This window comes from Neodiprion virginianus, chromosome 3 (assembly GCF_021901495.1).
Source record: "Neodiprion virginianus isolate iyNeoVirg1 chromosome 3, iyNeoVirg1.1, whole genome shotgun sequence".
Classification (NCBI taxonomy): Eukaryota; Metazoa; Arthropoda; class Insecta; order Hymenoptera; family Diprionidae; genus Neodiprion; species Neodiprion virginianus.
This window is the reverse complement of record NC_060879.1, coordinates 35,546,457-35,567,696: the sequence shown is the minus strand read 5'-3', so window position 1 is coordinate 35,567,696 and position 21,240 is coordinate 35,546,457. Positions and strand designations below refer to the sequence as shown.

Below are 21,240 nucleotides of genomic sequence, written 5' to 3'. Positions count from 1 at the left end.
ATGTGAATTCAAGTTATAGAAAGGAATAATTATGTAGATCAATGTGAATAGTATATCATATAATTACCCTATCACAGTCCACGTATCTCAAACGCAAAAAAGGGCTCAACAACCTCATTCTATACTCAATTCTGACTATACGTTAATTATTTCTATGTCGAATGAAAATGTGTTAGAGTTTTTGTGTTTAGAATTGCGTATAGAATGGCCCTTTTTCACTTTTGAGATTCGTGGACTTCAATATTTTGAGATATATAAAAGCGCTTTTCTTTTGTTTTTACAGTGGCGTTACGTAATGTACTTTACATACCATTTGATCTACGCATTTTGCTGCACGAGTGCCGGTATAAACGTTGTGTAAATTAAAGAAATCAATGAATCGATCATTCGTTGACGAATGTCGTCCTCAGATACTTCGATTTTCGCGTCAAAATCTTACAACTCTTAATGTGACAAAAAAACGAGCCTACTGCTCTTGACCACGATTTGCGACGTTGTGCGTTACAATACGGTTGCTTTGTAATCGGGGGTTTCCCTGGAGTTCTTTGTGAGTATATATATATATATATTGATCGCTATGATTATGAGTATCGGGGGTTTCCCTGGAGTTCTTTGTGAGTATATATATATATATATATTAGTGAATCATGGAAAAAATCATGGAGACTAACAACTTTAAAATGGTTGATCTGTTGCTTAGTGCTGCTTCCTGGTGCTGCCGAGCTGAATCCGAGAAAAGTTGCGGAAAAAGTCGACTTCCGACTACGATATAAATCAATCATCTTGTTAAAAATGACCAAATGACGGTTATTAACTATCGACGAACCGTATAAGTAGTATGAATAATATTTTGACAGACATGGTTTTGATTGGTAATTTAGAATGAGTGCTTCCATTTACTTGACTAAAATCGACTCGTGTCGCTATTTCTGGTGTAACCGGCCAATCTAAGCAAAGGAATACACCAGAAATAGTGACACGAGTCGACTTGAGTCAGTAAATGGCAAGCTAGGGATGGAAACATAAGCTGAAGAATCGATTCTCGATTCCGATTCTTTTTTCCGAGATTTCGATTCTCAGAATCGATTAATCAATTTCAAGAATCGATTCTTTTAAAGAATCGATTCTGAGTAAGATTTTTCTTTTTTTTAATTAAAATTTAATAAATTTTTTTTTTTTTAAATAAAACTTGTAAAATAAGGTTAAAGGTACAATAAAATGTAAATTTATAAAATATTATATTTTATTAAAAAAGTAACATTTGAAAACATTAATAAGACTAGTATTTTTTCATTCAATATTGATGCTATAGTGTCATTACTCCGGTTTTAAAATAAATTATAGAATCGATCGCTAAGAATCGATTCTAGATCGATTCTGATAACTGGGAATCGAATCTAAAGAATCGAGTTTTTTGACCACAGAATCGATTCTCGGGTAGAATCGGAATCGATTTTACCATCCCTATGGCAAGCACCCAATGGGTTTGTCTTGCACATCAGTAGCGTGCTTAAAGAACGCAACTAGCTACACTAGCGTTCAACGGAGTTGACTGAAGACTATATTGTTAGATAATATACCGAGAGTTCTTGAAAGAACCTGCACGTAGCGCGCTCGCTTTAACTTTCTCAATCTCAAGGCCTACTTTAACCGTCTTTAACCGATTGAACGTGTTGAACACTGTATTATCAAATACGTAGCAAAGAGATACGTACCATCGGTTGGTTAGTCTTTGCGCAAAAGACGACGATTTTTGGTTTCAAGCATGTCTGTTATTCTATTAGTATGAGACAACAATGAATCAGAGCTGATAGTGTATGCGGTTTAATTTACAACAAATGGGCTAGTACTTGTTAAAGATCTGTTCTCGTTCAAACAATGATCTTTACAGAAGTTTGTAATTGTAAATACGGTGTGAGGCTCAAGTTCGTAACGTTTACACATATAATAACGATACGTTTTTCGGAAAACCTGATATTCCGCAACTTTAGGATTGTCTAAAATACAGTAAAACGTAAAATGCAGCATTGAGAAACTCATGTTTTGCGATTTCAACTCCCTCAAAGTTATCCTCGAGTTGTGAAATAATGATTTTTCATCGGACATTTTGTTACTTCGACATGATTAACTTCATCGTCGAATCGCAATGGGCTGTATAAAATTTTCTTGAATTAATGATTTTGAACTCGTAAACGAGAGTAAATCGATTTTTTACGCGATGCACACGGTGGTCCAACTCGACTTGATTATCGTCCAGCGGCGTCGAGGGTTCGACGTACAAATATTGAATTCCACGCGCAGACGCAGGATGCGGAGTGACAATTACGCGGTTACTTCTACATACATCGAATCCGCTCGGAGTATTCTGACTAACACAAAGCCACAGAAAACTCTAATACACATCCAGCTGACATCAAGCGTAAAAGTGAGAGACGGAGCGCGTTGTTCCATTCGTTCTCGGGTCGAAGTAACGGAAGCAACGTACGGATCCGAGACTGTCTATAAAACTATTTTTCATCAATAATCGTGTAGTGAAAAATAACATCCGTGCAACTGATCACACTTCGTTTATCCATCTGTTTATTTAACAACTGACTAATCGCCGCTCTTGCGGTGATCAGGGTCGCTCAACTGTCAACACCTTCCGTGCACCCTAATTATTTCTAAACTGGTACTGCATCACCGTAAAGCTTTTTGTCAATTGTTGTTGCTGTTGTGACCGCATTGTTGCTCCTATATAACATTAGATTTTTCGCATCGTTGTCATAGTCGTCGTCTTCGTCATCACTTATTGTTATTATTCGTGTCCCTCACGTCTCGTGGGTGCAGATATCCTACCTGTACCATGAGATTTTCGAGATGGGAGCGCGCATCTCTGGAAACGCGCAGCCTCCGCTCTCGCAGCATCACTACGGACTCGGTTGCCCAGTAGCCAAGGCTCCTCGTACTCCGTGGGTGGTTCGGTCCCCATGTAAACTTTAACCACCACCGAAGCTCGCGGTGCAATTGATATTATTAATCGGATATTGTAACAGAAATTGAGCCACACTTGTCTCGCTAATGGCAGACCCAGATAATAATTACGACGACGAGGTAATAATTTTCAAATCCGTGTTAAACAAACTCATTTCTACAGACATTATTCAATTCACAACGATACACTATCACCATTCCTAACGTTAGTTCAATTTTATGTCTATGTTACAGCACGTTTCATGTCTCGAATAGAAATTATAACATGCATATATACAGCTCAACTACACTTTTACGTATAGAAAAAAATAGATAAATCAAAAATTACAATGAAAATTATACATTCCTGTTTTACTCTGCATTCGTACAGGCTCGTCTGATATTTCCTAACTCGTAAACTTGGGTACAATCAATTTCTCGACTGGTCCCGGTCCGTAGATGAATAGATTAGCATTGCATGTCGATTCGTTATAAATGCATGAATTAATGTTTTGCCTGTGAGTATAAAAATTCAATTACACGCTTTAATATGTTTCATCAACAGCTTATCTCGAATTGCTCCAGAAGTAGTACACACGATTGCAATGGTCATATTTGCGCATTCAATTCTACATGCTGGTTGATTTTTTGCAAGCATAGTTAGTAGGTGATTAATTATTAGAAGTTTGTAGCAAACATGATAACGTTACTTTTGAGATGTTTCCACACGTTCGTGCAGGGATGAAATTATACCTGTAAATATCGATGATCTCCCATTTAAATGCAACGTTCATTGTTGCTCGAAAAACCTGACTTCTCTTGAAAAAAAAGACAACTTTTAAATTACCCTGTTTTATTGTCACGAAAGTCTGCTTCTACTCCGTCGAATTCTAATTAACGGCGAAATGAAACTTATTGCTGAGAAAGGAATAGAAGCGATTGATCAAGTCAATTGTCAAGACCACATTTCCAGAACTTCGTAGAATTTGCTTGTGTATTATACACCATTTCGGTGAAGATCCCTATCACATTCGCAAGTCGGACGCCGTAAAACTAATTAAGACAACTCTGACAGAGAAAGCGCGCCGATCGAGCCCAAGATAAACATTCCGAATCGTTATAACATTTTCTTCCGAAAGAAGTCCGCAGCTACATTTTTGCTAGATTCACACTCCTCGATGTCTTAGGAAATATTACCGTGATATACGGCGTTTCTATTCACAAGTCGTTACACTCACGAATATAGGTCGAAGAGTGTCAAGTCGTAAGCGTTATAGTTCCACGCGCGTTGAATTCAGGAGCCCTGCGACAAGGTCGACCTCTCTTCATATTTGATTTAGATAATGGAAAACGGGAAAATGCTGCGGAACTCGGGGGCTGAACGCACCTGTACACGACGGCACGTGATATTAAATAGCACAAGTTTATTGCTGCGTTTTCAATTCGTATCTGGTCTCGTTCGTCACGAAAGTATATGATCGATTCGTTATTTCAATCACATTCGCATTAAATATTAATGTATAATTTGATATGATATTGATATTCTCTTCTTAGCACCCAGTATTTTATTATTACTATCATACTGGCATATTTGCTGTTTATTTGGAATAAATAATATCAGTCACTGTCAATATCAACCGTACAGTTGAATAGAACGCTGTGTACATTGTTAATTAATGCCGCTTTCATGGGAAACCGCGGATGCGAACCAGACACAGTTTACACTTCGTTACCTCAGCTCAGTTCGCTCATTTTTCAAAATATGGGCAATTAGATTATTCACGCTGTCACTTATAGTGTTATTTTTCAAAGTTTTGATCAATTTATTTGACAATCGGCGATGCTAATTTCGTGGGAAAATATCAGCGGTAGACGTATAATAGAATGGAGCGAATCACTAAGGAACGAGGTTCGCTCGCGTCAACGTTGTTTTTATTTCCAGAACATATTCTTTAAAACGGTTATCCCGAGCTATTTTTAATGTCTTCATTAGTGCCGTCCTAACTATCAGCGAGAAGAGTCTTCAGCAGCAAACCCCGCAGCCCTGAAAGTCCCGCGTTTTTATACGTGGTCGATCTATTCAGCTTTTTCACCACCACGTAAAAGATAGTGTCACAAAAGTGCTGCGGGTGAATCGGTTTCGTCTCTATTTTAGAGTTGCGAAGGCTATAAATGCACGCGGTACATTTGTATCAATAAATATTGCAAGGATATCGTTTTACATGTACGTGGGAAACAGGGCGAATCACGTGCACCTTTTTATGTCGATAAGTGTTGAGCGTTTGACCTGCATGCTTTTTGCTAGGCGTACCGAGCAACTATCGATTCAACCAGCAGCTGACTACCACCGGAGTTTAAGTCGGTTGCTGGGAGGTGAGGCTCTTGCCTTTTACTACGTAAGTGCGTGTATATTTACATGCGAGAGGGTTGCTGGTGGTTGAACCAAGATTAGATGTTGCCTTAGCCTTCCTTTAAGTCGCGTAAGTATCCTAGGTAAGGGGGTTGCAAAGGAGGTAATAATGTCAAGTACCAGCACTGTGTCTTCACGGTCTTTTTCTTTTTTCTTGAAATTCCACTTCGCCTTCTCTCCCTTCTCGTTTCTCTTCGCAACTCTTATTGCCGAAGTTTACTTTTTTCCCCCTTTTCTTTTCTTTCTCTCGTCAATATCATCCGGAAAAATTTTCGCCTCAGTCCAAAGAACTTGTCTGACGAGACAAATTTCAAACTTGCCGATCATGCTGCTCAATTCGCTGTTGAGTTATACGTACGTATATATATATTTTGTTTATTTACTTACTGCCTTCTTTTTCAATCTTAACTTGCCTTGAACATCTTCGTGATATATTGCTCTCTTGACTCAGTTTTTTACAAACTCCAGTTGACTCGTATTCAGCTCGTAGTAAAGTTTTCGCAATCTTTTATATCGTTTGGTCTTTGAAAATTGCTTTATAATCCCACGTCTGGGTAAATAAATGAGAAACTGTTCTCGATGCTATAGGTGCGTTCAGGATATATTTCAAGATACAATGTACATGAGTTCAGCTTCAAAGTCAGACAGTGTCTTATCAATGACGATGATTTTTTTAAACGAATTCGTTATTTATTTCCAAAGGAAGGAACCTACGGTTGCGGCAACGCTAATAAAAAGTAACCGGAATTTTCTGCTCGACTTAGAAATTTTGTTGTACAGTTTATATATACTGCCTATCGATTTCGAGAAATCTAATTTCGCGACCGTTTTTTGCAAGCAGACTTAAGAGGTAAACTCCCGAGTAAACTTTGCTCCACGGATCGTATTATTGTTTGTCGTTATCGTTAGCCAGAGTAAACGTACCATCCTGCAGGTTAGACTGATTTAGTTGAATACGAATTTAATTACAACTCGCTTTGGTGCCGTTTCGCTGGTTCGGAACGCGCCGATCTAGAATTAATTCAAACATTCCAGTGGTACGAAACAAATTTTATTCATAAAATTTGATCTAAATACTGTATTGGATTTGTCTCTGAGAAAATTACTATCAAACCAGTTGTTCATGTACGGTACTTTTTTCATGATGATCGATAGATCGCTTTTATCAAATATTGATTCGGCACGTCTAAAACTACCCTAGTGCGAATCATAAAGGTTTCTTCAGATTTCGTTACGCAAAATTTTTTTCTTCTTCTCACCAATTGCGCTAATGAAGTCGATTACAATTCCATTCTCCAAATATCTGCACTGCGAACGCGGAGGTTTTTGACCTGAGATTCAAAAATGCCGTCAAAAACGAGAACAGCACGTAAAAGTTCCCAACGAGACGTCTCACTTTGCTTCGACTGCGAAGAGGTCTCGAAAATATTGAAAATAATTTCCACAATACGTGTTCAGAGACCATTTAGTTAAAAAATATGCACGCTCCAAATGCTATAAATTATTCAAAGTCTTGCATGTTTCCCGTATAACATTCAACTTCTGCGACATTAACGTCTTTCGCATTATTTTATTGTATCAATGCACATTAAGTAGCTCCGGTGATGAAGCACGGCAGGTATACTAGAATAACAAAAAGAAATGACAAAAAAAAAAAGAAAAGAAAGTAAAAAAAAGTATGGAAGGAATGTGTTGCATGCGATGAAAGGTAATAAATGTAAGTCAGTCCCAGAGCAATATACACATACATAAATACATGTATACTGTTGCTGATGAATTGCTCAGCCGAGGTGTTCGTCCTGGATAATCCAAGTCAAAGGAGGTGGCGTATTTTAATTCCTCCCTGAGTAATTATCGGGGTTCTCATTCGGATTTAGCCGCGGGTTAATTAATCGCTTTCAAACAGCCTCGAGCACGGCTCGTGAATCTTCGCTTCGAAATTTCAGTAGACTCTGAACTCGAACAGACGTCTGGCGTCCATCTATCCTGTCGGTTGATTGAATGATTTACTTTGGAGAATATACGTAGTATTCGAGTTGGAGGATGCATATTTCTGAATCTGCATAAAATATTCACTGTCTTTCACTATTCACTATCGGTGACATTTGACAACTGCGAGTCGTCTTGAACCGACTTGTTCTCAGTTCTTATACCTGCGCCTAACGTAATCCCTGCTTTAATGGAGGATCCAACAAAAGAGCATCGCAAATACAACTTATACGCACTGTGTTTTTATAACGAGCGATATGGAATTAGTCGAAAAATGCATTGACGATCTGTTCAATCTAGGAGCTCGTTTCGACCAATCCGAATCAGAGGAACTGGAGGGGTATCTTAATCGCTCTGCTCGTTATCATTGCGGTTCTTGCTCTGATTGTTACTTCAGTTGCACTGCTCACACCTCCCGATGAGGGGCCAAGAGTTCGCGGATCCCATCTTCGCCTGGCAGAGGTGAGTTGCGAAAATATTGCTCATTACCGTAACCAAAAGAATCATCGTACGTCGTAGAGATTCAGTTCGTCAAACGACAAGATGCGGAATGTGGAAATGGACGCCGAGTGGAAGTAAAATTCTGAGCCGCCGCTCTTACCTTTCTGGTCGAAGTTTATTTTTTGTTCGAATACGTAAATGTATTTCAGACTCCGTTTACTCGCATTTCGCATTAGCAGTCTAGAACGACGGGAGTGCGTTGATTGATGAACGGTTGCCCCTGGTATCGCCAAGTCATGATCTGTGGAGCTGAAAGTGTTTCATCCCGCCTAATCGATTCGAACAACTTTGCTCGATCCCATTTCAGTTGAATCTGGTACATTTCATCTTAATTTATCAATGCCACGCGACGACGGGTTTACCTTCTTAGTTGCTATTTTTTCTTTGTTTTCTTTACCGCTGCTGTGAAATGCGATTAGAATTCATATATATCGTTATGAAACAACGCAATGCACCGCGTGTAAAGGTACAGGGACCTTTCGTGTCAAACCTTGTCCCGGCTATTCAACTGATATTCACCAAGGAGGGAGAGTATGTACACTGAGAAAAAATTGATTTGTTATAGTAACTAGAAAAATTGAGTAAAACAGGTATCGTTAAAAAAACTGTTTGAATATTGTTGGAATTACGAAAAACGAGGTACGCTAAACCATTTTGCGCTATTGTCGATCCTTTTTTGGTAATTACAACGCAAAATCAGTTTGTTCGGTTTACTGTATTCTTATTCTCATGCGGTGCTCTCCGGGAAGATTATTCCCTTTGCATTCGAACATCATGCTAATAAATTCACTTTTATGATATAACGACGCCGAGGCGACGAAATAGAGGTTTATGGTACCCGGTACTTTGCAGTACGTGGCCGTGGTACGAATTATTTAGCAAAAATTAACCAGCGTCGTCAGACTCGTAGCTCGATCCTTTGACCCTGAGTAGCGAAGGCTTTAAATAAGCGACTTTTCGTCAGGTCTTGTCTGGAGATTTATCGCCATTGCTATTCAATGGAAGCTGGGTAAGCGGTCGCCATATTTGTTTTCGTGACCCTTCGGGTGGAATTTCCCTGCTGGATGCTTCCGATCCGAACATTACATCGCACAGCTTAATGCCGAACTCAACTTTCGTGAGTGGACAAAGTTGATTTATTGTTCAGTTATGTTTCTGTCCCGGATTACCCCGGGATTACCAGGGTTGTAACACTAATACCGAGCGAAAATTTCCAGAGACGATTGAACCCGGCGAAATTCTCACTGTCTCCGGACCACAAGTATCTTCTACTGGCGCAAAACGTAAAGAAATTATTCCGGCATTCGTATCTCGCCCAGTACATTATCTATGACGTGAACACGAGGTGAGTCGACTCGTCAAACTTGCCTGGTGGACAACTTTGCTCGATATTTATCTCATAACCACCACGGTTGCAGGGATTAAATCCAACAAGTTTGCAAAAACAGCATCGATTTGCTTGGTAAACCTTGCCTTTGGAACAACTTGTCGTTTTTCACCATTTCAGAGAAACAATACCACTGACTCCTCAACCGGAGACCGATGCTCATCCCTATCTGCTGTTGGCTCAATGGACGCCGAGGGGTCACGGACTCGTCATGATTCAAGATTACGACATATACTACCGGCCTAGTCCATTCAGTAACACTGGGTACCGTGTCACCAATTCGGCGATACCGGGAATATTGTCAAACGGATTACCGGACTGGTTGTACGAAGGTATAAACGTCGGCTTATCACGTTTAAAAAACATACGTAATCCCGTCCCGTTCGAGGGGCGTCGAATGCCAAAGTGTTGAACATAGATCGCGGGTGATTGACGGAAGCTTTTGTGTTCACGGCTGGTTTACAGGACACTGATGATACGTGTCTGCGGAATTTTTCATCGTTTTCAATGCTGCAGCAAGCGATCAAAGTTTCACACTGTGGGAACTGAAAGAAGAACTTTTCTTTCTTACCCACTTCCGGGGAAGAACCTTGAAACTTTCCAGAAGTTCTTTTCATCTTCTTACATGCATAATAATTTTTTGAATCTTTGTCGCACAGAGGAGATTTTACGCAGCGCAGAAGCGATATGGATGTCCAAAGACGGACACCTGATGTTGTACGCGTCATTCAACGATTCGCTTGTGCAAGAAATGAAGATTCCGTGGTTCGGAGAAGGGACGAAAACTTTGTACCCTGACATCCGATCTCTTCGCTATCCGAAGGTAACTCGATGAATCTAGTGCGCTCGATTTTTCATGCGAAACGGAACAATTCACGGGCATCCTGCAGGTGTGGATTGATCTCTGAACTTGATCGAAATCAAGTGTCACCCTTTACTTGTAATCCTTATTGTTCCCACCTTAGTCAGCGCAGAACTGTTACCCAAGGATCAATTTGTTGCAGCCAGGAACTCCGAACCCGTCGATACAATTGATTGTCGCTGATTTGGCCGACCTGAAAAATATTCGATCGAGAACATTGCGGCCTCCGCCTGCCATCGAGCATGCGTAAGTTGACTCGGCTTCCTCCAACTTGCTCGGAATCCATTTATTTTTTCTGCAGGATGACTGGCCAACGGGTCGATTCGCGTGCTGCTCAATTCTCAGCTCGTCGCGTGCTGGTCTATCGATTCTTGTCTTTTCAAGACTTTGCTCTGGTTTTAGCCCAGTCACTCTACTCCGATTTCGCGTTACATCCTTCGCCGTCATGGAGGTCTGTTCGAACGGGCGACTGCCAAAGAGTCGCGAGCACAAAGAGACAAAGACACGAAAAGATAAAGATCCGATGGCTCGGCACTCCGAGGATCGTTAAACCGTCCTAGTATAGGTATAGAGTCGTTCAGTAAGCAGGTACTCGAGCATGTTTTTGATTCCTTTCAGGGAACACTACTTCACCACAGCTTCTTGGGTGTCATTGACAGAAGTCTGCGTCACGTGGCTAACGCGGGCGCAAAATCTGTCCATCATAACCGTCTGCAAAAGTCCCATGTGGCATTGTCAGGTGGGTGTTTCAAAGCTTCGAATCTCGACGCGAATAACGATCCGCGTGCCTGTTTTACACTTTTTAACTACACTTTCTCGTTATCCGTATTTTTCAGGAAATTCAGCGCATCGTCGGAGAAGGTCGAGGGTGGGTTGACACCCCGCCGGAATCGCCGGTTTTTTCTACGGACGGAAGTAGCTACGTCGCCATAATACCCGTCCGCGATGGCCCGTCCGGATACTACAAACACATAATGTTGGCAAATGTATCGAAGAAGCGAGTTGTCCCGTTAACTCATGGGAGATACGAAGTGATCCGCATTCTGGCGTGGGATCAAGTCAACAATACGATGTGAGTTGAGCCACGAAAAGACAGAGAATTCAAATGAACAATGCCTGGCGGTGAGTCCTTTTGAAAGCAGCGCGTTATCGTTTCCTTGCAGATATTTCATAGGAATACCGCAAGCGCATCCCGGACAAAGACATTTGTACCGCGTCAATTCTCAGCTACCTCACCTTGGCTCCTCTCTTCACTCGCCCGTTTGCATCACTTGTACACCTGTGATGAATCCCGAAGCTCAATACAATTCGGACCGGCCAAGCAAGCACGCTGGTACTGATAGTAACAATAACAATAATAACGGTTATCACACCTGGCCGGACAGCAGCGATTGGGCGGAATATGAGCTGACCGAGTCTCAAAGCGCGGTTCAACCTCCCTTAGAAAAGCAGGAACGTCGAGGCAGCAAGAAAAAAACCACCACGAGTAAGTAGACTTTCACTGGATACGCTCACTAAATATCGTGCATTTGAATTTTACCCTAGAATATATAATTAATGCGAACGATAATGTAATATTGTGACCGTTAAATCCGTACGTGCAGACCTTTAGGTTTTCGTTTTCGTTATCGTTCAACCGTAGATGTGTGAAGTTATAATACCTATATATTATTTATTTCGTTTGACATTTGACTAATTGATTTAGCCTGATTAGTGCTTTTATATATATACTTATAGTTAATTATTGATCTCTCTTTCTGCTTAATTTTGGAATAGTTTTTAGAGTTTACTAAATAATTATTATCTATATTTAGATACCTGTTATACGCACTTTCGTTAATTGATACTCTACAGCATTAAACACGTCTCTGTTGCCTTGCTCAAAATATGCCCGGATCTTGGCGAGCTGCTACGTCGAATAACAGGGGAAAAGAAAAAGTACGCACCTCGTTTCCTTCAGTTTCATTCAAAATAATTCACCTTGACGTAACCGCGAGTTTTTAATCAGCCTTTCACGCAAGAACGGTCCATCCCAGGTCTCATTTTCGAATATTCCTTCAGTTTGTTCATTTCCTTTTTCCCTGACGTTCCTTTCATTTCATTCTTTTACGTCTGTGGCTTCGGTCGTTATCGTAGCTGTGAATGCTCTTCGAGGTAATACATCACGCATCAATTAAACCTTATAATCAAAAGCTAATTTCCAAAATTATATCGCTAGTTTCGATAGCAGCACAGAGTGGTATGCGTATTGTAGACACAGCTTTAATAGCAAAAATTGAAAAACACAACAACAGTAACAATGGAAGTCGACGGCTGGAAGTGAAACACCCGTTCTAGAAGTCGGTAATTCTAGTAATAAAGTAGAAGTAATTCAGCTTCTTCATCTTCATCTCGCGTCATTGAGGGAGAAGGACACTTGTTTCCGACTTCCGTTTCCGTGCAACAACGATATCACGTGTATAAAATTTTCTACGCCAACTCCACTCCGATTTCTTCTAGACAACTTCCGATCACCTTCACCATCGACTCGTTAGGTTCACAGCCAAAGGATCCACCGTTCGGTAGCCTGTTTTTCACAATAACGAACTCGCTGTGTCGGCGGACTCGATTATCCGTACTCGGGGGTTGCATACTTGACAAATTTGTTACGGACGTTCTCGAGACTCTCTGTACCGTACATACCTACCCACTATATACTTATCGACTTGAAAGTTTCAAGTGTCTGAGATAGAGCGGGTAAAGGGCGAGCAAGGATTCCTCTAACCGAATCGCTCGCAGGCAAGCACCGTTGGCTCTCCTCGTTATTGTTATCTCTGTCCCCGACTCTCTGACGCGTTATACAGCAGGTGTACGTATAACTAAACCCTCTCGATCGATGATCGATCACTCGGCGTGCCCCAAGTGTAACAGGAACAGTTACCCACGGCTACTGTCATCCTCGTCTGCACTTACACACCATTTCACGATATTACAGAGTTTATAGAGTATAGAATTATAGATTGATGATTGACTCCTGACTCTTTTACTACCCGGCATTGTTTGCAAGTATCTCTTACACAGCCGCCTTTGTTGGAAGTGTAGTTGACGGTGGCCGGCCAGAATCCTGGCGACAATACAGAATACTGCTGCCCTTCTGTCTACCCTGTAATTACCATTAATTGCCATCTGGCTCCTAAGCGCCTGACAACGGTGCTTCCAGATCGGAGTATGTCGGACGCGATACGATGGCCAAGTTAAGCAGGTAGAGACGGTACAGTTCTTTACTGTTAGATGTACGCTGAAGTAATAATGTATGAAAAGAAAAAATAATTGTTTCTTTACCTCTATCTCTCTCTCTCTCTCTCTCTCTCTCTCTCTCTCTCTCTCTCTCTCTCTCTCTCTCTCTCTCTCTCTCTCTTTCTTCCTCTCAACTTATATTGTATTATAATATTTATTTGTATGTTTGAATAATGGAATGGTATGGTAAAAAGCGCTTCTTAGATACATACGCGTACATGTACATGTATACATCGTTTCACTTAAAATCTATCTTTAATCCTATTTTAGTTGTATTTACCATTCGAAAAATATTATTTTATCAAGTGGGCACGACCGTTCTTTTTTTTTTTACTGAAATTTTAGCAGTAGTACTACATTATATCATTATATTACATATTGTACAGCGTTTTTGCAGCGTTTTGTGCTTCACTGTTGCCGTCGAATAATAGAAATCACCCATTCGCAAAGTTATATATCAATAATTATATGCACAGCGGTGCCGAGATTTGGATACTGCAGCGCATTATTAAATGTATGTGTATCACTACTCGTCGTACTCGTGCTCGATAATAATTTGTCACAGTTGCTGTCGTCGAATAATTTTTTACCTCTTTATTCTGTTATGATTTTTGTTCGAGGTGTTTTTAATTTTCAACTTGATTGTCGCCTGCAACTTACCTTTTTTCTTTTGCTCGATTTTCCCCACATTATACAATACATTAGGACTATAACAGATTTTTTCACCTTTACTTTAAGCCGTGATTTAGCAGCGAAAGTACTCAATTTTCACTCATGACAATCCGTTATTTCGAAGTTGAACAAAAATTATCATCCATCGATCGTATGTGTCATATGTTCCCTGTGGAAATATTTTGGAAAGCAAAAATATTTTTGATCCATGGATGTGTGCTCGTTTGCAGTGATAACGACGGAGTCACGTTACGACGATAAAATCCTCCACGCCTGTCACACAAAAATATCATTACACGTTAAATGTTACGCAACACTTTCCTCCGTCACGTTTTTTGGTGTAGTACATACATATAACTGTATACATATATTAATCCTAAGTTTATAAGCTGTTATATGGTGTAAGCTTTGAACACTTATATTTATCGTGTTCCGTTACAGACTGTAGGGTATGATAAGTTTCTCTCTCTCTCTCTCTCTCTCTCCCTCTCTCTCTCTCTTTATTTTGATGCAAACAGACCAAAATTACACGGAACACGCACAAAAGTTTTCACAGTTTTCTCTCTACAATTCGTGTAATAGAATTTAAATCGCGTAGGTACATTTTTCTTAATATCAAACACGCAAGCCTGAATGTTTCTCAAAGAAAGCGTAACGTGTTAAGATCGGATCATTTCCTTTATCGTTATCTCTTTATAATAAATATAAAATAACACATTCTAACGCAGGAAAATGCGATAGCATGCAGAGTTTACTTTGAGGAAATTAAGCGCGGGGTTTTTCTAACGTGACACGCAGTCAAGCGTTGATGCAGTCGATGCCGTGATTAAAACTTATATCGGGTATTCCCGCAGCTGAGCGGTTAACTCGATTAGAAACAAGGGGCAAAGGTCAGGGGTCCTTTGGAGGATACTCGTCGGGGTGAAAAAATATCACGTGAGAATACGTGAAATGTTCACGTGACCGTGTTTCGATGTCAGCATATTACGCTTTGCCCATGCGAGGGTTGCGTCAGAGTACATTATATAACTGGCACAAGGCTGAACACGCGAGTTCAGGGGATAAAGAAGAAAGAAAGAAAAAAGAGGAAACGGAGAATATCGGAAAAAGGACAATAAATCCCGGTTGATTTGTGCCAAGTTTAATCTCCAGTGAATTTAAATGTGTGATGTGCCAGGTGTACAGCTTTATCATTTTTCATCGTCCACCTGTGGCCCATCGATGCAGATTTATTTGATTTTCTTTGCCAAAGATAGTTATATATAGCAGAGTTGCGTTTTATATTATATCGGTTACCCAAGTCAAGTGACTTTTTGCACGATGGCCGGTCGGATAACCTGCAGTTTCGCTACGAGATCCTTGTCGTCTACTCCACTCTCGTACGTTTCGTCTGCAACAGATGTGACGAAGAAAGATGGATCCTTAAGTGTGGGTTGGTGACAGAAAATACTAGCTGGAAATATTTTTGGCGAAAACGCATTTGCTTTTTGAGGCCGCCGATATATTGGCACTGTTGAACAGACAGCGTTCGAATTTTTGAATAACAGGTCTGTTCTTGAGTGATATTTTTAAAGAATTTTTACTAATTCGACGTAAGATCAAGACGTATATCACCGGATAAAGGACTGTATTTTAAGTCGGCGAAAGGGATTTGGACATAGTCCAAGGCGGTGCAAGTCTGAACACGGTATAAAATAACAATTGAATCGAAAATTGCACGTGGAGCTGGTATAAAGCTGACAATTCGGTTGAAAGCTTTTCGAGGAGACCAAAAAACGAGGCGAATTTTTACCATCGGTGCAAAATCCTCACCCTCAAAAAATTTATTATATATTATCATTATTCTTATCGGTTCTCCGTTTTGGCCTTCTCGTCGTCAGCCCTTATCTGTCTCTAGTGAAAAGTACCGGTGGCTTGTTACCTGCACACTTATAGTCATGAAATTTGCAAGGGAATCTCGTACAAAGCAAATCTACGTCACTCCTGATTGTACGATCGTTTACGAATACAGGAGCGATTGCGGTGATTTCGGAATGAAAAGAATGTCGGTTGGGTGAGCCAGAAAAATGAGGGTAGGATTAATGAAACGGAATCAGCCACGTATTAAAAGACGACGAGGGTCCGGAACCGCGTCAAAAACTTCTCGGCATGTGTAATAATAATAATAATAATAATGAACGGGCTGTACAACGGCTTTACTGCGATATTTGAGTATCAGGCGAAATTCGCCCTACGTATGTTATGAAATTACGTAGATCGTTAGAATATTCACTTCGTCAGCGCGACTAATGACGAGGGACGGGTAAAACGTGAAGCTTCAATTCTCTAAGCTCTTTCCAATAAGTCTGAGATTAATAAGTCGGGTTTCGACGAATGCAGAGACAAATGCGATACACACGATTGTTCACACGGCACATAAAGAGCTTACTTTGTATAATACCAACATCGCGATATACAAAAACACGCGGGCATGAAATATCCAGTCTATTGATATGCGGCTTATTGTACATCAAATGCTACTTATTAAAACTAGGCCGACGAGGTTTCGAAGTGTCAGTACTGGAAGCAACTGTTCTCCAATTCATTATGATTTTTTCAGAAAATTTGGAGACTTGCCAATACCATAACGCTGTCTTTTCCCCTGGATTGGATTACTTCGTATTGGAATGCCTCGGACCGAGCATACCGACGGTCGCTCTGTACAAAACCACCTTGCCAGATCCGCGCTTTATTGGACTTTTGCAGAACAACACCGAGCTTCGGGTGAGTCGACCAATTTACACAAATTGCACGCTGATGTAATTGGTGGGGATTTTTTAAAATCGCGCGATATAATTTTTCTTTACTTCTCATATCGCACGCACAGATTGCGTATATAGTAATATTTATCCACCGTTGAATCGTTATTCCTGGAATAAATTAACTGCGAGAAAAGAAGGCGCGAAATTTAATTAGCACATTTTTAATTTACTCTCCAAGGACCCCCGTTATTCACCCGTTAGAATCGCAGGGTAGAAAAACTTTGGTTGCGCTTTTTTTCAGCAAACCCAGACAATTTTCGTACACTAATTATATAATAATTAAAACAATGATTACGACCTTGCGTTTCGTCTGGCTGAATACATATGTAAGTGTGCTAATTAACGGACACGAGTTTTAAAATCAGCGCAGTGAATGAGCTGTGACGCGTCGACCACAAAAAATGTTCTCCACTCGATTGTAATGTTACAGATATTGAAACCGCGTTAGATGAACGAAATGGTATTGTTACAGGAAAGAGTAGAGAAAATTGCTCTTCCCCAAGTAAAGACCTTCCCCGTACAAATAAGTGGCGGTTATAACGCCCAGGTACGTCTTCATTTGCCGCCTGGTTTACGGGAGGAAGAAATCACTCGCTACCCGATGGTCGTCCAAGTGTACGTAAAATTGCAGTGTACATAGGTACTTATATAGACATGCGAACACGTATCGATAACAACGATTAAAAGTTTTCTTACGCCGTTGAATAATCGCTTCCGGTTTAAGGTGAAAGTTTTCATTTTTATCTTGCACTCCCGTTATCCTTGCGCTCCACGTTTAGGTACGGGGCGCCGGGTTCGCAGCTGGTGACAGATAAATTTAAAATTGATTGGAACACCTACCTGGCCAGCAGCAAGGGGGCAATTGTGGCCCAAATTGATGGCCGAGGAAGCGGAGGCCAGGGCTATCAATTACTTCACGAAGTGTACTACAGATTGGGATCTGTCGAAGTGGCGGACCAGCTGGAAGTGACGGAGTGAGTGTAATAATAAAACGCGATATTTATTTTTGACTTGCGGAACAACCGTTTCCGTTTCTTTTTCGAACACGTGTTATACGCACGGTAACGTTCGTTAATTCCTTGGGATTTCGGCTAACTTGTTTTCGCTCCGAAACAAAAGGCGAGCTCGATTCTGTATTAATTATGTGACAACGACTGGCGATGCAGCCGATTAGGTGCCGATGTGAGGGATTGGGAGTCATTGTCACGTAATTCGTATAGAATAGAACTCGCGTTGTGTTTCGGACCGAAAACAAGTTAGCCGAAAGCCAAAGGCAACAGTGAACATTACTGTACATGGGTCAAATTAAATTTTGCGTGTTGAATTCAAATATTTGATGAAAATATTGTTCCGTCGAAAGTGTTGATATTTACAATATTCATCTGGTAGATTCGAACTTGGGGGAAAAATCAAAATGGCCCTCGTTGGATAACCTCGTGATTATATTTAGGAATTCATACGCTAGTTTTCTGAACTCGTTGGATTTTTATGCAAAATATTTTACATCACGCTAAAGAAAATGACATGCAGCCAGAGTTGCTGAAGTGTAATTTCACCTCCGACTAACAAATTCTATGAAAATCATGATGTAGCAAAAAGAATCCGGCACGACTGCGGCTCGTAAAACCAGCGATAAACTTCGGAGCGCAATTTTAATTCGAATAATATTACCATGGCTGGGATTTGGTAGCGAGTAAAGTTTTCCAGTTTACAGTGGATTTACTTGTCGCAGGTACTTGAGGGATTCGTTACATTTTGTGGATAAGAGACGAGTCGCTGTTTGGGGATGGAGTTACGGGGGATTTGTCGCCGCCTTAGCCTTGGCCCAATCTGATCAAGACGTTTTCCAATGCGGAATCAGCGTCGCCCCGGTTGTTTCGTGGAAACTTTACGGTGGGTGGTGAGACGCCCTTACAGTCACATATTTCCATATATATCGCGGATAACGCTGCAGTATCGCTAAATTTTTCATTATTACGATTCCCCGCAGATTCGGCCTACGCCGAGAGGTACATGGGCTCGCCGAATGTAACCTCAAACTACAAGGGGTACGAGGAATCCGACGTTTTTAAAAAGGTGGAACACTTGCGGAACAAAATGTATTACCTGGTCCACGGCACCGCTGACGACAACGTCCAGTTTCAACAAAGCATGGCTCTCGCCGGCCATCTTGCCAAAAAGGGGATTCTATTCCGTCAGCAAGTGAGCACGATAGGAAGAGAGAGAGAGAGCCATTACAACCTCGGTTATCTTTCAGACTCGAGATGTCTTTCCCTCCGTCGTTGTTCGTCCTTAAAAAAAAAAAAAAAATATATATATATATATATATATATATATATATATATATATATACTCGCATATCTGAATACATTTTTTTCTCCTCCACTAGGTTTATCCCGACGAGAGTCACGGCTTGGCCGGCGTGAAGAGACATCTTTACCTATCAATGGCTCAGTTTTTAGAAGACTGTTTCCACAAGCAAGTACCCGTTGACACGAAGGCCGGATTGGGAAGCGGCGGAGGATACGGGATATAAGCTGACGGAACGAAATTGATACTGGAGCGATATATATTTTTTGGGCCCCACGAATATGCAATCCATATTATATACACGAGTTAGGTATGATAACTATCTCCAAATTGTGTTCCGTTTAATGGTGAATCCTCCTTAAAATTCGTTCCTATGCATTTTCCAATTCGACCGGTTTTTCATCCCGTCTTTTTTTTCGGAATCGATATTTTTCTATTAATATTGAACCTGTATAGTTGTTAATTTTTTTCTTTAAGATGTCGAAGAAAGAACCTGCTATCTACAAAGCACGGTTTAATATCCTCACTCGCAGTACCAAACTAAATCACGATTATTTTTAACGTTCGTAATCGACGTATAGCAGTGAAAATTTTCAATATAATTACAGTGCACGTGCGGATAAGTTTTCCAATAGAACTGGCAGATGGTTGATAATTATATGATTATTGTAGTGAAAGCGTTCGAAATGATAATATATAATTTTTCTAAATAATAATAACAAAGATATATTATAACGTAATAAAGTAAGGTAACAATCAGATTTTAAACAATCCAAATTAATCTCCAAGATAACTATATAGAAGAGTAGTGAAAAGTTGAATTCTTCTTCTTCCCTTCTATGTCGTCTTTCACGCGTGTAATGTGATATCAGCTCTTAGCAGAAAATACACAAAATTCTATATTTATATATAAAAACCTTATCGATTAGATCGATCGTGTGTCGGGTGTACGGTAGCATCCGGTTCGTGCTTGTTCGCCGTATAGATACGAATGTTAATCCCGAAAAGCAAAGCCAAGGAAGCGTTGCCACAATACCTTCACGAAATAGAACATACCGGCTAGAATGCATACTTGGATGAATTATGTCCACCGATGTATAATAATTCCGTTTTCACTCCGCGGCGGGTATTTTCGTTACCCGTTTCCCGTCGTTGCGTTGTCTTGAAAATTATTGAAACCTCCCGTATACCACGTATATGAGTACAATTTCCTGCACGACTGCGCCAAAGTGTTGCGTCAATCGATAAGAAAAGAACCATGTTTTTGAACTGCAGTGCTTTATCGACCAAGGGTCTGCTTTATTGCAGTTACTGCTAAATTCTTTTAACGTATATAATTCATCATGATATTGAATTTATATATTATAAAGTAGTTAATTATTATAGGAGACCTTAGTGTTGCAATTATTATACAATTATATATAAATTAGAAAGAGACAAAAAGAAAAACGAAAAAAAAAAAAATTTATTTCAAAAAACAACAAAAACATACAATAATATCACGGATCTAGTCTACGTATATAGGTCCGTGAATAATATATACACATGTTAGGCAATAATTTTAAGATAATTTATTGTAAATATTACGAAGGAATAATTTACACAATCCTGCTCTATAATTCCTAGTTAATTGACACAATAACAATAATACTATTAATAGGTGAAAATGTGTAAATAATTACGAACGCGATGTATTATTATTATATGATGGATGCGTCAATGAAACTATTACATAACAATCTGATAACTTTAGCGGAGAAAAAAACAAAAATTATCTAGATACAGTGAAGGAAAACAATGATGATATTTAATAGTTACCGTAGCTAGTTTAGTAGCAGAAATTATTTCTGTCGTACCAATCGTTGGAAGTATAATGAAATTTATAATAATCTATAATTGCAATATTTACAAACAAATGATCGGTGTTTGAATTAATATAATACCTACGGCGCGGGTCGCGTATATTAATTATCTTATTCAAAACGCAAAACATACTATAATAATTATTTATTCATGCAGTACTATGATGTATTGTTAAAGTTATTATTACTATAATAAAATTCTACTTTTGTGACTGTCA

At 39.9% G+C, this 21,240-nt stretch overlaps 2 protein-coding genes across 12 annotated transcripts in view; one reads left to right on the top strand and one right to left on the bottom strand.

Annotated features, from left to right (window-relative positions):
- The window catches only part of LOC124300060 (NFX1-type zinc finger-containing protein 1-like), a 14,178-nt gene extending 11,207 nt beyond the window's left edge, over positions 1 to 2,971 (bottom strand). For 2 of the 3 annotated variants that reach the window (XM_046753696.1, XM_046753698.1), the window contains exon 1: positions 2,839 to 2,971. In XM_046753696.1, the coding sequence (XP_046609652.1) occupies positions 2,839 to 2,971 (133 nt within the window). Of the gene's footprint in view, positions 1 to 310; positions 514 to 2,838 lie in introns of those variants that run through there. The other variant, XM_046753697.1, reaches the window with a different exon arrangement.
- On the top strand, positions 2,314 to 21,240 carry LOC124300064 (dipeptidyl peptidase 4). Of its 9 annotated transcripts, XR_006907142.1 has the most exons (17): positions 2,958 to 3,093; positions 7,652 to 7,813; positions 8,817 to 8,969; positions 9,070 to 9,197; positions 9,360 to 9,571; positions 9,899 to 10,062; positions 10,205 to 10,347; positions 10,720 to 10,840; positions 10,938 to 11,173; positions 11,265 to 11,587; positions 16,649 to 16,812; positions 17,323 to 17,465; positions 17,630 to 17,824; positions 18,583 to 18,743; positions 18,841 to 19,052; positions 19,240 to 19,470; positions 19,638 to 21,240. XR_006907142.1 is itself a non-coding variant. In XM_046753712.1 (16 exons), exons 1-16 carry the CDS (start codon positions 3,061 to 3,063, stop codon positions 19,384 to 19,386), a joined length of 2,658 nt encoding a protein of 885 aa, XP_046609668.1. In that variant the 5' UTR covers positions 2,958 to 3,060; the 3' UTR covers positions 19,387 to 21,240. The 9 variants fall into 9 exon arrangements, 8 of the variants coding, with proteins under 8 accessions (XP_046609665.1, XP_046609668.1, XP_046609662.1 ...); XM_046753712.1 differs by having other exon boundaries at positions 10,244 to 10,347; positions 19,240 to 21,240; XM_046753706.1 differs by having other exon boundaries at positions 10,244 to 10,347; positions 18,841 to 19,154; positions 19,188 to 21,240.

Coding starts and splice junctions, on each gene's coding strand:
- LOC124300064 (XM_046753705.1), top strand. CDS start 3,061: ATGGCAGACCCAGATAATAATTACGACGACGAG. Junction 11,174..11,264: donor GATCAAGTCAACAATACGAT/GTGAGTTGAGCC, acceptor GTTTCCTTGCAG/ATATTTCATAGGAATACCGC. Junction 16,813..17,322: donor AGAACAACACCGAGCTTCGG/GTGAGTCGACCA, acceptor GTATTGTTACAG/GAAAGAGTAGAGAAAATTGC.